At 28.6% G+C, this 16,337-nt stretch overlaps 1 protein-coding gene and 1 long non-coding RNA gene across 7 annotated transcripts in view; one reads left to right on the top strand and one right to left on the bottom strand.

Moving 5' to 3' along the window:
- Lar (tyrosine-protein phosphatase Lar) overlaps positions 1-16,337 on the top strand; it is a 38,637-nt gene that overhangs the window by 107 nt on the left and 22,193 nt on the right. The window contains exons 1-8 of one of the 6 annotated variants that reach the window (XM_070645633.1): positions 525-672; positions 6,285-6,321; positions 10,103-10,271; positions 13,375-13,416; positions 13,529-13,660; positions 15,282-15,440; positions 15,981-16,015; positions 16,138-16,279. In XM_070645633.1, coding sequence (XP_070501734.1) covers positions 10,184-10,271; positions 13,375-13,416; positions 13,529-13,660; positions 15,282-15,440; positions 15,981-16,015; positions 16,138-16,279 — 598 coding nt within the window. In that variant the 5' untranslated portion in view covers positions 525-672; positions 6,285-6,321; positions 10,103-10,183. Of the gene's footprint in view, positions 1-524; positions 673-6,284; positions 6,322-10,094; positions 10,272-13,374; positions 13,417-13,528; positions 13,661-15,281; positions 15,441-15,980; positions 16,016-16,137; positions 16,280-16,337 lie in introns of those variants that run through there. The other 5 variants (XM_070645631.1, XM_070645635.1, XM_070645632.1 and 2 more) reach the window with 5 other exon arrangements.
- On the bottom strand, positions 679-3,212 carry LOC139094557 (uncharacterized). Its single transcript, XR_011544784.1, has 3 exons — positions 1,610-3,212; positions 1,060-1,481; positions 679-959 (listed from the first exon to the last, which is right to left on the bottom strand). It is a non-coding gene; the product is annotated as an uncharacterized lncRNA (long non-coding RNA).

Genomic DNA, 16,337 nt, shown 5'->3' with positions numbered 1-16,337 from the left:
AGTTTATTAAGCAAAATATCATTTGTTATTACAAACAATTCGCAGTCAGCAGAACATGTAAAAACAATATCCAGGTTCAATTATATTTTAATTACGAAACATGTTGGCACAACTTAAGAGTTAAAACAAGTTATTATGAATTTGTCATAAGCATTGGAATTTGCATGAAATCTTATAAGATTTTTGTGTTTTTGAGGTTTTGTGTCAAAACAGAACCAATCTCGTCACTTAGTCTGAAAATAAAGTTAATCTTGAAACAGAGGGCAAAATAATAATAAGAAAGTCAGTACGTAATTACTGATAATATAATTTCTATCTGCTGTATTATCAGTTAGCACTTTACGCTTCAATGTTTTGAAATTTTATGTCTAACGGAATGTTTTGCTGCTGTTGCGGACGAGACATAAATTTTCACAAGGTACAGTTTTTTCAAACTCGTATAATCTTTTCTTTCATCTAGACGAAAATAGTTTAATGGAAAAATTTAATTTAAGTTTTATTAATTGATTTAAGGATAAAATAAGAGTAAAATATCACGAAAAGTTACATTAATAAGAGTATAATATCAATATTGTGAAGTACATAATTTTTATCAATGAACAATTCCTGAAAAAGTGTGAAAAAATATCAGATTGGAAAAGTTTTGTAAAATTGACTCTTTAAGTTAATATGGTAAACAAATTTTTTTCCTTTATTTTAAACTTAAAGTTGAGAAAAATTGAAATAATATTGATGAAATCACAGTAAAAATGATGACGAAGCTAATAATATAGTGTAGTAATATGATAGTAATTAGTTCAAATCACTAGAGATATTAATGTGATTACACGGGATTGTATATTATAAATTTAAAATCGATTGTCAATAGTATAACAAGAAACAAGTTCGTTCGTATGTTCGGGAAGACAAACATTCAGTTCCAATCAATAAGCAATTTTAAATCAAAGTGTGTCTCTCTTCTGGAAAATATATAAAAGAAAAGTTGAAAAGAATTTATCATTAGTGATTTTTCTATTTGAAATAATGGTAGTGATTAAGATAATTTTTTTCAATCCTTACCATTTACACAAATTGCTGTGCTTCTCAAATCACTTCATTTCGACAATCACTGTTGCAAAAATAAAGTTTGTTGAGTGTTGTTTTGGTATTTTATGTGTGAGTAAAGTCAAGTGCACTTAAAGGATCCAGAAGGACTTGTCATGAACACAGTTGCGCCACATTAACACTCGTAATCAAGCTATTCCTTGACACTAATAACATGATTGTGTCTTGGATAGTATTATAGCAAGATATTATTATGTTGCGGCATAAGCATAGACACAAATTTACTCAGACACATGGCACTAACTCCAATACATAGCACATGACACTACACTTTTCACAGACACAATGTATCACTCACCCTCTATGCTTCTCAAACATTGTATTGCACGAACATTTTCATTTCGTAAGGACGAACATACCCGAATGTGTAACATTCCCTAAATATTATCGTAGCACATGAAAAAATGTTTGATATTCATAGAGAATTTACTCTGTCTTTTGTGTTGGGAATATGATACATATAAAAATATATATTACAAAATTACTATAGGAATTTTTGACTTACATGTAGAAGCTCATGCAAACTAGTCGCAAAACCCTTAATTGATATATTTTGAGTTAATTACTTAATATGTTCAGAAATTGTGAGATAAGAACTTAATTAGCATAATTGTACGCAATAAAAATTTATTAAGGGCTTAGGAACTTAGTTTCATCATATACATAGAATTCTATTTATAAATATATATCTTGGGATAATAATAAACCTTAAAGCAATATTCTCCTATTCTGTTTAATCTTTTATATTCAATTGCCAATTCAGTTAATTATTATTATTTGTATATCTTTTGTTTGCATGACTGAAATGAGAGTAGAAAATTCTAACATATTTCTCAAGTGTCCAAACGACTTCATTCCTGAAGTATTTTCTTAGTATGTTATGAAAATATTTGAATAAGAAATCTCGGTATTTCTTGAAGAATTTAAGAGAGACATACTTCTTAATCCTGTCTCTTAAATATGTATAGACTTTGATTATGGTTACTTAATTTATAGATTTTCTAGACATCCTTTAATGGTATGTTAGTCAAAATAGATTAGAATGTGGAGAGTGTCAACAATTTTTTGTAGGGTAATAAATTATCAGATTTTGATCGATTGGAATTAGAAATTTCAACAATGAGTTTTTCTATTGACATACCTAATAATTATTGATGTCTATTTGATTTTATGGGGATATTTGAGCTATTGTTCCTGATTTTGACGCTTCTTTTGTCTATTGACATGATGATTTTGCTTTTGTATTTAATATTTAATGATTGGAAATCCAATTTTGCTATTATTTATTAGGAATTTTAGAGAAACAAATGTTTACTGTCTGAATTCAATTAAAAGACTAATTTTTCAATTGCCAAAGGGCAATCAACTATGATTTAATTAATATTATTTGAATTTTAAATGACTGTTATGACAAAATTGCTCTTTTTAATAGAAAGCGACAGTTTTTATCATGAAAAACTAAAGAATCTTCCTATTTACCATTCCAAAGAACAAACTAAATGTTTAATGAAGCATTTAAATTCAAGTTAGGTAGGAATCTTTAAAAAAACATACTTCAAATTCTCTTTTACCAGTCATAAGAATTATGAACTGTAGAAATCTTCAAGTACATGACTAGAATTACAAACGACAATAATTTAATATCTAGAAATTGGATAGTTTATCACTTTTTAATAGTTCTACTTCTACAAGTTGTTGACACAAAAGAAAAAAGAAGAAAATTGTCAATAGAGACAAATTGAGGAAAAATTATTATTGTGGCAAAATTCACAAGGTAGAGAAGCCCTTGAATGCTCAGAACGACCGTCTTTTAAGGTGTAGATGCCTTATAACTATCATATTCATAAACTTGGCTAACCTTTTTGACACTATAATTTTTGCGTCGGCTAGTATCTAAGCATTTATATTTTCTATGGTCATTTGGAAGTTGAAGAAGTTTTCGAGTATATTAGAAAGTGCAAAAAGGCACTTGTTACTATAGTCCAATAAGAATCCAATTATATTCCCATTAAGTTGATAGCATCAACTAGTTTCAATGTGAATATTCATCAAATTTTATGTAATTTTCCAGCTAATACCTAGTCTAAATATCAAAATTTATTCAAAAATTGACTCTCATTTAACATGAGACGAAAATTAATATAATTATTTACATTATTATTCTATATGCTTTAATGAAAATGTGTTTTGATTATTATTATTTTACTATTATTGAAAATAATTAACTTTTGGAAGCGGTGAAAAAAAAAGTCATACAAAATTTATTAAACAGGCTTTTTGTAAAAATTTTCTATATTCAATATGAGTTATTATCTCGCACTATATTGTATGCACATTGTCGAATATTGTACATGAATGAATTATAATGTTGAACTTTTGACACGACATACACACACACTGAATTGCTTTTATTATTGCTTCATTTCCAGAGTGTCGACTTTTTATTCAAAATTCATAAACCATTCATACACGAAAAAATCTAGATAAAATAAATGAATAATCGAAGCTTCATTTATGCTGTACAAATAGACAACTATTTCCATAAAATTCAATCAATTCTCACATAAAAAAATTTTACATTGAAAATATTTCTCATATTTTTGGAGTTAAGCTCTTTCTATATTTATGAATTAGCATAATTGCCCTCAAGCATGCTTTCCAAAAGAGACCATCTCCGATACATTTTAAAATTCTGAATTATTTGAGAGATTTATCCTCTTTGAAGTGTTAGGGGTGGAGCCAGGGGTTGTGGAGATTTTTCGTAGTTTGGCTATGACTCTTGAGACGTAATGGATATCCTTATTTTAGGAAAAATTTCCAAAAATCAGAAAATTGTAGAAAATTCGAAATTTAAGGATTTTCTTTTAGAATTTATAAGCTGTAATATATTAAATACATTACTTTGAGCATAATAATAACTAAAATTCGATAATATGACTAGCAGTTATGTCCAGGAAGGCTTAATTTTGAAAAACAATTTAAATTCTTAGATGTAAACAAAAATTTGAATTTGGAACTTTAAGGTTGGAATAAGCCAGAAGTAAAAAGTAGCAAATTCCGTAAAATGTCAATCAAGATTATAACAAAACTTTACAGACTACATCCCTGCTGCCGTCTCAAATGAATTCTTTCCAAAAATATATATCGAAAAGTGTAAAAGTCCAATTCCACTAAGCTCTCATTTATAAATTGCACTTGATAGGCATTTTTATATTCTTGAAAGGCTCATCTTTTTCAATTGACTTTTTTTCCTTCTCCTTCTATCTTGTTCTTCTTTTTAGTCTTAAAAGTAATGAAAAATTTATTCACAAGAGCTTATCTTACAGAGCATGAAGCAGCAATTTCGAGCAAAATTTTCTACAGCTTTGTGTTCACTTCATTTGACTGTATTCAGTAAATTGTAACTATGTTGCTCAACTTATTAGGAGATTCTTTATAGACTAGTTCTGAATGGATGCTGATTTTGGAGAATTTTGTTAGTTCTCTGTGCAAATTTAAACGTGAAAAAAGCTTTAGTTGAAAAAAATTTTAAAACAGGATTTAAAATTGTTTGCCAAGATTTTTATTTTATATCAAGTCTGTGCTGAGAAGCACGTGGTTTTATCTTCGTTTTGCAAAAAAAAGAGTATTTTTCCTGAAACGTACCTAAGCTAAACTAACAAAAGAGATACACCGATATTGAACCATATCATGACAGAGTCTGTAGAATTGAATTTTAAAGGAACATTCAACATTTCTCGAATACTTTGGAATGAAAGAAAAAAAAAAGTTTAGCGGAAAAATAAAATTTTCTTTTATGGAACTGAGCAGATAATTCTTATTTATTTTATATGAAAAATTTCCATTTTTTATTGGGATTATTATAATGCACAATTGTCTGCGCTAACTTATGATAAATTCTGTGGAATTTGTTTCAAGTTTTCAGGCAAAATAGAAAACTTTTGGGACAATTTTTCATCAAAGTTAGCTTATAAAAAAAGTTTTTTCATAGTTTAACTTTCAATAATGTGTCAAAATATATTCATTTTGTTTTGAAATTGATTTTTTTACTTGATTTAAACCCTTTATTATTAGATTATTAAGAAGTTTCAAAAGTTATTTTGTCAAGAGCTTCTGATTTATTGAAAGAAGCACGCATTGATACGAATACGCATCAACAGAGTAGGCTTAATATTTGTTGACAAATCACTTTTATTTTTTTGAACCTAAATGTTCAAATTTTGAACTTCCAATAATTTTTCACAATCCAAATGTCCGTTATTGTCATTCCATTGACTTCTTCAATTCAAAGTTTTCATGAGAATTTCCAAAATTTTCACGATTTAGTGCAAAGCCTACTGAGCCAGAAATGATTGAAAAATTATCAATTTCAGACAAATTGAGCTATTAGGAGTATTTTTAGAAAATTTATTTACGATAAAACGTGTCCAATTTAGAGCTTTGGGGTAATAATAATTTTGATTCCAAGATCAAAGTCAAGTCTCAAGAGCAATTTTGTTGATCAAGAATAAATTAAGCGGATGTTCTAGGAAAATATTACTAAAAACTGAATAATTTATGAATTAATTTATCCAGGACATTAATTTTAGGTCCGTAAACTTTTTTTTTTGAATTTTCGCATGAAAAAGCTATTCATAGTAGGATAGAATTAATAGGCGTGAAGTTTTTCCGCCAGGTTTCCTTTGCGTTTCTGTGATTTTGGTCTCAAAAATAGCTTTTGAATTATTTTGAATAAATCGATGCATATACTTTATATTCCACGAAGGACTGCTCAGCGTCTTGTGAAATTTTCATTGAGAAAATTGGCGCAATTTTTATTTCATCTCAAACAGATTTTTTGAAGCAAATGCGTTTAATAATTCATTGTATGATCAATAAAAAAGGATTCTTTCAAACTCGTCCTGTTCATAATATACAGCACTCTACTCTTAAAAGAACGAATTTACGAACGAACGGAGGGAAAATAATGAAATATGGACTTTAACGTTTTGCGCTTATCAGGCTTCAAATTTATTCTTGTTTATCTAAAATATACATTGTGACAAATTTTTAGCTTTGTCAAATTACTCTATTATTCTTCTTTATAACACGTTTCCTATTCTATCTCAATTTTAAAACATTTCCAAGTGTCAAATCTTATAATTGTTTCCTCTCCATTCTCTTCTATTTCTCTTCCGCAGAAAACTAAATCAATGGAAATCAGTATAGACGATTAAGGTAAGGTTCCACTCTGCTATGATCATTTAGAAAACAAAAAAATTAAATTACTATCATTTCTTTTATATCCTCCTGTAGCACTTTTTTTCCTCCTTGTTCTTATGTTTTAATTTGCCCAAAAAAGTTTTTCCTTGGCAATAAAAGGAAAACTTATGTGCAATTAAAAACAATAAATTTCATGCAAATTTTTCTTCGTGAATCTTTAAAAAAAAGAGAAGAAAACTTTTAAACTTCTTTCGGGAAAAGTTTGTGTGAAGAGGAAAAATTGGCAAATTGTATCGTGAAAATCCATAGAAAATTCTTTTTCTTCCTTGTCAAAATTTTCAACTTTCATAGATAAATTTTCCACGAGTTTTTAATCCTTAATGGAGAAATTCATTCACAGTTTTTGTTTCAACAAAAATATTTTCATTAAAGTTTTCAAACTTTATCTTTATCACTTCGACTGACTACAAGTTACGTACGAAACAACGACTTTTTTTCCAGGTAAAATGAACAACCTTCCACCTTATCACTCAAATATTCTTGTTTAACTGATCAGAAAAATGTTTTGACAATTGTTTATAAGACAGACAAACGGTTAGTTGGAGAATTTGATGAGATTTTAATGAGAAAATGGGGAAATTTTGAGGGGAAATGTGAAAATTTGAGTATTTTTGGAGGTGAAATTGGAAAAATTGAGAAAATTTCTCCAAAAAATTCTCTGAGATGACTTAATGCGCATATCCTTAAGTTGAATATTTCCCCTACGTACTCGAGACTGTCAATCCTTAACAGCAGTGCTCTCTCAACTCTCGGTCAATTCACACGTAAAATTTATCGCATCTCGTAGATGAAAAACAGTTTTTAATTCCAAAAGACTTTACATTAAAAAAAGAAAAAAAAAAGAGAAAATTATTAAGTTTAAACGACAATTTTCCCTCCTTCCTTTATCCCTTAACATACATACAAACATACACATTTTTTTCTTTCAGTATAACACATAAATAATCAATTTTAAAAGTCATAAAATGCAATGTGATGAATTTAATGTTAAATTTTTGAAATGTTTTGAAAGTTTCAAATGTGTTCAACAAGCAAATATTTGGATACAATCTCTGAATTGAGATGAGAATACTGAAGGAATTTAAAATTTATAAAATCTTTAAGAAGAAAGAGCAAACAAAAGAATTCTTCAATGAACTTTCTTCACAAATGAGTGAATCAAAAAAGTAAATAAAAGAGTAAAAAAAAATTAAATGTGAAATTGAAAAAAAGGCAAAAATTTTTAATATTGAGAGTAATAAATTAAGTCATATTAAAATGAATTATAAAGTATTAATAATTAATTATGAAAATTCGTACATTATAAAATCAGAATCGAGTTAATAAATCATATCAAATGAAAGGAGATAAAAATGAATTTAGATAAAAGGTGAAAAATAATTAGCATAAAAATGAATGAGTGTGAATAAAAAAGTTCGGCATTGTTAGAATTAGGATAACAGATTTTTTTCATAAAGTTCTCATGTCGGCATTCAACTTTGATAGCGCATTTATCAGAGGAATTCCTTCATAATCAAAAGCTATCAACATTCTCAATCTAATAAATGGTATTTCATTTAGTCTCTAAATGACCAGGCATTTACTGACCATTTGTGGACTCAATGTTATTTTAGGATAGTTTTTGGAAATGTGGGATCTAGATCATTGTTGATTTTGGTCACTAATGGTCATTATTATCATAACCATCTAATTTCGTCCCCAAGGCATTTTTCCTTTTGGAATTGTCAATTAATTGACTAAGTGATTTGTATGCTATAGATATCATCTACAATTGAATAATATTGTGGCTATTGCTATATTATGCATTGAATCAGTAGATTTTGGACATTCCAAAAATAACTGGATCTACATAATTACTTCATTTTCCAAAAGTTCAATGGCTTACCTAGATCAACTGTGATCCATGGCCTCTCCTAGTTGACATCAGAAGCTGGTGCTATCGCTGACTGTCCTTTGCTTATTACCATACAAAATGCCATACTGTCTCTATAAACATCATCTTTCTTTGGATATGCCATGAACCGTACGCCGTGTGCGATTTTGGTCAAAGCTTCCTTCAGAATCTAGCTTACTGTATTAAATCTAGTAAGTTTTGGCGGGAGAAATGATAAATTTCCTAATATCCGTACAGAGCTTATGACATGTCCAAGAATTACATCTAAAATCTTCCCAGAAATCCAACTCAGAATATAAATGAATTTCACCGAATAAAAAAAAAGAAGAAAAATATCCTTAAGACCAGCTTCAAATTGACAGGAGTGCTTGCAGCTACTTAGCAGCTCTCATGTGGCATGGAATGACTGGAAGATATTTATGCCTTGTTAAACAATAAATAAATATTCATGTCAACTGGCCAATAATTCAGTAGCTGTCAGGCATGACAGATAAATCATACGACCGGACACTTGGTCATCATTAATGATGAAACGCTTGACTTTTATGCTGTTATGAATTAACATTGCTTTTAATAAAAATAATGTATCTGTGGGTAAATTTGACAAGCTATGATCTGGTCATGCAACAACAGTCATGTCAGGTTTTTTTACTGATAATAGAGCTTCTATAATTAAATTTACAATAGAACCCATTCCTGTGGAATGACAATATTGAATTAAGTCCAAAATTGCTTAAATGCTTTCAATTTAATCACTTCCTTTTTTTTAAAAAAAAGACTCATAAATTCCATTATCCGATACTAAAATATCAATTTAATATATATGCTGTATTTACAGTATCTGTCTTAACTTAATAAATCTTTTTTTATTGACCGAAAATTGCTGTCGAACGAGCACGAGGAAAAAATATCAAACAAATATCCTGTTTACGTAATTAATCTTCAATGATGAATGAAATTTATAGAAAAAAAAGTTCACATCATCTTATTCCGTTCTAGTCATGATGCCTTCAATGTTGTGCAAAAACCAATACCTGAATCAATATCTATTAAATTTATTATTAATAGCATCCTAAAAGTTTAAACTTTTTTTGTTGTTGTTGCTGCTCAAGGATGTGTTCTGACCAAACCAAATATGACGATTACTGTCCAAAAATTGTTCATCGCATACGAAGCTTGTTCTCTTGTGAATGCTTTTTGTATGATTGATGGACCATATCTGAATATAGTTGCACATTTTTGCATGATTAGTTCCGACAATTCAATGAATTTTATTCGTGAAATTGCAGTTCCAAAAAAAAAAGCATCAAAGCCAGACATAATAATTTTATATTATGAGAAATAACTTTACTCCGTTTTGGGAATCAAGTCTCATGACAGACCGAACGGATTAAATGCGGATAATAGCACCTCCCTTTATGAGAAAATATGCTTAAGTCTAATTTGAATTAGAAAAAAAAAGTTTTAAATTATTCTAGTGCAGGAGGTTGGGGAGGTAGGAATGAGTTTCGAGTGCGAACGGAAAAAAAGTCAAAAGGAATACAGCAAAAAAATTCTAAAGCGTCTCGTTCTGTATATTAAATATAATTAAAGTGTTGAAAAGTTCCCTTAACCCTTATACCTTATTTTCATTCCTTTCGCTTCCTATATATTTTCATACACGTTCATTTTTTTCCCCTTTTAAAAAATTCACTTGCTTGCCTTGCTCTCTTGTAAAAAAAAAACATTGAAACAGAATTCATATGGATATTTCACGATACCAAAACCATAATAATTTCATATTAAAAAAAATCTTAATTACCTTATTTCTTTACTTCTTTTCATTTTAATTCAGTACTATAGTCTTCGTTTCATATCTTCAACAAAATTTCGTTGTTACATTATTGAGAAAATACAAGTTTCAAATTGCTAATTTTAAAAGCTATGGGGCTGCATCGAGCAGCAACAAATATCTACTTATTTATAACAGTGATTGCCCTTTTATGGATAGCTGAAACAATTAATGCGTCTCGTGAGTATAAAGAAACATTTTATATATACATACATTTTACTCTACATTGTTTATATTTGAGTTTAAAGAAAAAGCACGACATAAAAGACAAACCCTCAAGTAAAACGAAAAGAGAAAGAAAAAATTTACAAGTTAAATCAATTTCCCATAGAATGACATTATTCCATTGGATGGAGTAAGTAAGGACTATCAAGAAAATGCTTTTGTTTGTAGAAAGGAAAAGAGACGAGACGAACGAACAAGAACAAGAAAAAAAATTATCAATTCGAGTCGTGAATGAGAAAGTTTTTATTATGACTCAATTCTTAAGAATATGGTTTACTGAAAAATATGTGACGAAATGTTATGTGAAAATTAATATTTTTATCGATTAGGGCCAGAGAAATTTTTGCTTTATGCTAATTTTCATTCGAGGAAATACTTTTTTGTTGTCGGATGGAGAAAACATGAGAAAGGAAGAAGGAATGAAACCAACTATTCTGGATGTAACTTATAAAGTAATTAAATTTACTCGCTTGTCAGCTTCGTTACAAATAGTTTTCAAGACAACCGAGATGATGGAATTTAATTTCGCGCCAAAAGTTTTATTGATAAATGAGAATTTTCATTGAATATTTGATCATTTTGTATTGAGATTTTGAAGAGTAAACATTGAAAACCTGTACAATATTGAAAATTGTCAATATCAAATGCAAATATAACAGATGAACACGAAATCATATGGGAAATTAGAAGATAGAAATCAAATAATCTTAGTAAGTTAAATACATTAAAATACAGTTGATTCAGGATATAGTAAAAGATATCCTAATATATACAAAATTATATATGAGACATTGTATTTATTTTAAAACTTCCAAAAATTATTTTCGTCCTACACCTACATCAATGATTCGTCCTTAAACAATTTGATGAATGACTTTTATTGTGCTCGTCTGAATACCCAATTTTCGTCTAAAACATAATAGGCGTTGGGTTTTCTCTTCAAATATAAATGCATCAATTTAATTTAATTTCCCTTATTACCAAAACTTTAAATGACTCAATTTAAAAACGTATTCAATCCAGAAAATCTGTCGTAGAATATAAGAAGGAAAAGAAAGTATTTAAAGTCAATGTGTGCATAAAAATAAGATTTCTCATTCCTCTTGATATTCAAAAAGTAAACTTACCCACATAAAGTGTATAGAAAAAAAAATCTCCTTTCTTCTTTTCCTTTATTTCATTAAGATATTAAAATGAATGCTCCTATATACTCTATATACACTCATTTTGATGAAGCCGTCTGCAATTGCCTGAGATAAGGAAAATTAATTTTTTTTTTTCGTTCTAATTCAGCTTGGGAAAATTAAAGTAAACAAGTCGTGAGACGAAATGTTGAGACTTTTTAAGTCATCATAAACATTTTTTTAATTGCAATATTTCAAGATTCTTTAAACAACAGAAAAATAAAAAAAATGTGACGAGCGTATAAATTATCATTCATGCAGAAGAGACGAAGACTAAGTTATAGACATGACAGATAAGGGTGACAATCAAGCTTTTTTTGCTTTCTTGCTTTGGATTAATACATCAAATGACAAGTGAGACGATAAATATGAAGAATTAAAAAATTGAGATAGCTGACTAGAGACAATATGAAGTTGAAAATGCAATATGTCAATCTGAGTTTAAAAGTTTTTTGGCAGTAAAGTGTATATTTGAAACATGTGTCTATTATATTTTATGTCTAAAAATATTACCCGGAAAGTCATAAAGATAGTAGTCAAGGGTATAATATCATTATTCATATAAAAAAAGATCTCATGAAATTTGAATAGAGCTGACCTTCTTGGATATCAAATTCTAAATCTGTCAACAACACTTTTGAATTTCAAAAATCGATAGAATTACTTTGACATTTATCAAACTGATAAATTTATGATAAGCTATTTATTTTGTACTTTACCAAAAAAAAAAAAAACATACAGCACACAAGTGGGACAAGAGTAAATATTTTCATAAAAAACAAATTTCATTTCAAATCAATAAAATTTTATATTAAATTATTCATGAAGATAATATCAATAGAAACTAGCTAATAAATATATTATAAATAATTCAACAGTCCAATAAATGCTGTCATTTGTTCCAAAAACGCAATCACGTAACTAACATGATAAACCACTTCACTTGTTTGAATTGTTATGGTGATAATGAGCCTGAAATCGACTTAATAGTAAGAGTACTTAATTCCATTAAGTGTGTGTGTGTGTCATCAATAGAAAACATTCTTTGTGTCAGCAGGACATTCTTGAAATTCAATAATAATTAATTCCAAGACAATTTTTGATACAAGAAAATCTTTTGTAAGACAATGAAAATGTTAATTAAAGTATATAGGAATTAATATGTTATTAGTAGTAATTACTTACCAAATTTATCCTTTTGTGATAGGGCTTTCCTCAACATCCGTTTATATAGAAATAATACGACTGTCGGTAATTATAATTAGAGATATTAAATGGCTTCCTGACTGCATGAAAATTTCGATAAAAATCTCAGACAAAATGCTAATAAAAGCACAGCTTTCTCTTTTTTGTTATAATGGAAATGATACTCATAGAATTAATTTTCGCCCTCATGACAATACTACTTGAGATGCTTATGTATTTGCGTCAATAAACCAGAATAAGTTGATAATTTATTTCATTCTTCCTTTCTACATTTTTTTATTCTCGCTTTTAAAAAAAGTTTAATAATAATAAAAAAAGTTGGACGATTATTTTTCACTGAATGAGGAATTGCGAGCTGACAAAAATTCATTATCATGTTTCTCTTTATTAAACATCCAAAAAGAGATAATATAATGCTGACTAATGAGTCTCGCAAACAATCAAATCGTTATCAAAAATGATTTGTTGTTATTATTGTCGATGCTATATATGTAATTAAATAAATCATAAATTATTATTGTATTTGACCCTCTCACTCCCATATACAATATCCTCTTACATCCCCTTATTAAATCCATATCCTAAACTACCCATCACTACAAAATTTAAATTATCCCCATATGAATAATATTGATAACAAAAAAAAAATGTTTGAATCGGATTTATAGATGGAAATTTCTCAGAATTTCCATATATACATTATTTAACACGTAAGTCATACACAGTCGATGAAAATGATTGTGTCAATAAATTATAACGTCATTTATGTTAACTTTTGTATCCTCATCAATTAATTGTCGATTATAAATCATTAAAATTTAGATCCGCCTGAAATAATAAAGAAGCCAGTAAGTCAGGGAGTTAAAGTTGGGGGAGTGGCAACATTTTTCTGTTCAGCACGGGGAGATCCACAGCCATCTATCAATTGGAGAAAAAATGGAAAGAAGGTTTCAAGTAAGTTTGCGCAAATGGATATAAATTAGAGTGAAAAGTGCACTTAAAGTCTAATGGTCATTTCTCTCGGAAATATATTAACGTCATGGATTTACTAGGGATATGCTTGTATAGTATTATTTTTCTACGAAAAAAAATTGAAGTATTCACTAATTTAATATTTGCTGGAAGAATTTCTTTTAAAGAACCTCTTATTCAGCTTCTTTTCATATTTTTTTAAGTACAGACATTTCTTTCCCGCGTCCCTTTAAATTGGTATTTTACATCTTGCATAAAAAAAATTTAATATTCAGCATAATTTTAATACTCAATTATATTTCAACCTAAAAGTTACAGCGGCTTTTGAACATCCACAACAGAATTCGATTTGAAAACTTCAATTAACTAAAGGCCTAGGCATAGCTAGCCTATGAAAAAAAAAATATTAAATTATTTGTAAAAAAATTAAATTAAAGAAGATAAAGATTTTTTTCCTTTTCATAAAGCATTAATGACATTACGAATGATGATGCTTCCTCCCTAAAAAATGGAAAATATTTTTATTAATCAAGGGATTCGTTCACTTATTACGTAACGCTGAATATTGACATCCATCTCCCCCCTTTCGTAACTAAATCTCGACCTGCAGAATTTGCGCAGAACCTTGCCTTAAATTTGGTATTCTTACCCAAAAGTCGTGGATTAAAATTCCGCCATCTACAAATTTGTTTGAATTCGATTGAAATATTGTTAGAATCAGTGCTCGAAGTCTACTCGGACTTTGTTTAATGTTAATTTCAATTCTGTTCTGACGATAGCACTATTTTTATATGGAAAACTCGACTCAACCCAGTCTGATCGACTTTTCCATACAAAATCAGAGCTTTCGAGATTTGGTCAGACTTGAAAGTATCACATCATGCTAACAGAAGGTTGAAACAAGAGCCTGAATTTATTCGAAACCTAGATTTGAGAATTATGTTTAATATGCTTGATCCTACATAAACATTATTTCATGAGTTATATGTAAAATTTAAATAATTCCGGACAATACTGTCGTCAATAAAACAATAAGTAAACGAAATAAGTGAACGTCCCCCACAACTTCATTAATGTTAATTAACTTTTATATAGACTTAACAAAATTTCATGTATGATTTGCCTGATTCTTAATTACAATTTACATTTAATATCAACAAAAATCAATGAGTTGAAAAAAAGGGAATGTTTCTGGATCTGCTACTCAAACCACCCTGATTTAATAGACACAAATATTTCTTTCAATGTTATGAAAATGAAATGCGTGTGTGGTTTTTGTGGGCATCATTACATAGTAAAATCCCCTATTAATACTCAACAAAAATAATAGCATTAAAATTAAGCATAAAGAATATGTTCCGTCCAAAAATATGCTTGAAAAATTTTCGATTTTTCATTAAAAAAAGAAAAATTCGAAAAGAGAAAAATAAATAAAATAAAAAAATTATTTATTTCTGTTTTGGCATGTTATGTAATAACTTTTCCGATACATAAATACATAGAATGTTTCCCATTCTCTTTCTCTCTCTCCCACTCACTCTCTCAATTTTTATTTATGTTTTTTAATCAATATTAAAAAACTTTAATAAAAAAAAAAATCTAGGCACCCAAAGTCGATATACAGTTCTCGAATCAAATGGAATATCCATATTACGTATTGAGCCTGTGAGAGCAGGAAGAGACGATGCTCCTTACGAATGTATCGCTGAAAATGGTGTGGGTGATGCTGTTAGTGCAGAAGCAACTTTAACTGTATATGAAGGTATGCAATAATTTTTAATAATATGGAAGTGAATGAAAAGTTATAGCATTGTAAACAAAGATTGCGGCGCATTTTTCATTGAGTATGACTTTTTTATCTCACAATTTATGACACACTTTTCTTCTTTCTAAGAATATTAAAAATTCATGAAAAAAAACGAAACAAGATTCAAGGTTAGATTGTTCAAGCTGCCAATAAAAAAAAATCTATTTGCAGCCATTTGAGGGAAAAAATTCTTGTTAAATCGTATGAAAAATGGTCAGGTATAATCTGGAAATATGTCAAGTGGAATTTCTGTTTGACAGCCACATGAAACTGTCTTAATCGTAATCTCATATTACGCAAAAAGGAAAAAGAACAAGAAAATGTGGAATGAGAAACCAGAAAAGCCATAGAATACATATTGACAGTCTATGAAGACAAAGCATTAGTATCAGTGTGAGAATCAATGAAAAATGTTCCAAAAAAATATATCTATAAAAAAAGGAACTATGAAAATTTAGTATTCTCAGTGGTATCGTTCATAATTTTCATTTTCAGTTGATAAAGCACCATCAGGATTTCCAACAATTGAGGTACGAGCATATATTATTCGAAATTTTTAATAGTTTCTGCATCTAGACATTTTATAATAAATTTTTAAAAAATCCCCAACTCAACTATATGTTCTGTTCTGCTTCTTTTTTTCAATATTCAGAGTGGAACGAACAGTCGAGTCATTGAAATCGGTCATACGGCTGTTTTACAATGCAAAGCACATGGAAATCCACCACCTAAAGTTTATTGGCTAAAGGACATGAAAAAAGTCGATATGTCATCACGTTACACCATTTTAGACGGTAAAGCCCTTCCATTCATTCTATAACAATTTTTTTATATTTTTATTGTGCGGCTTTT

Source organism: Chironomus tepperi, unplaced genomic scaffold (assembly GCF_022539635.2).
Source record: "Chironomus tepperi strain 1889 unplaced genomic scaffold, CSIRO-AGI_Ctep_v1 contig_354, whole genome shotgun sequence".
In the NCBI taxonomy this organism is placed as follows: domain Eukaryota; kingdom Metazoa; phylum Arthropoda; class Insecta; order Diptera; family Chironomidae; genus Chironomus; species Chironomus tepperi.
Note: the sequence above shows the minus strand (reverse complement) of the source record. Positions and strands in the feature narration are given on the sequence as shown.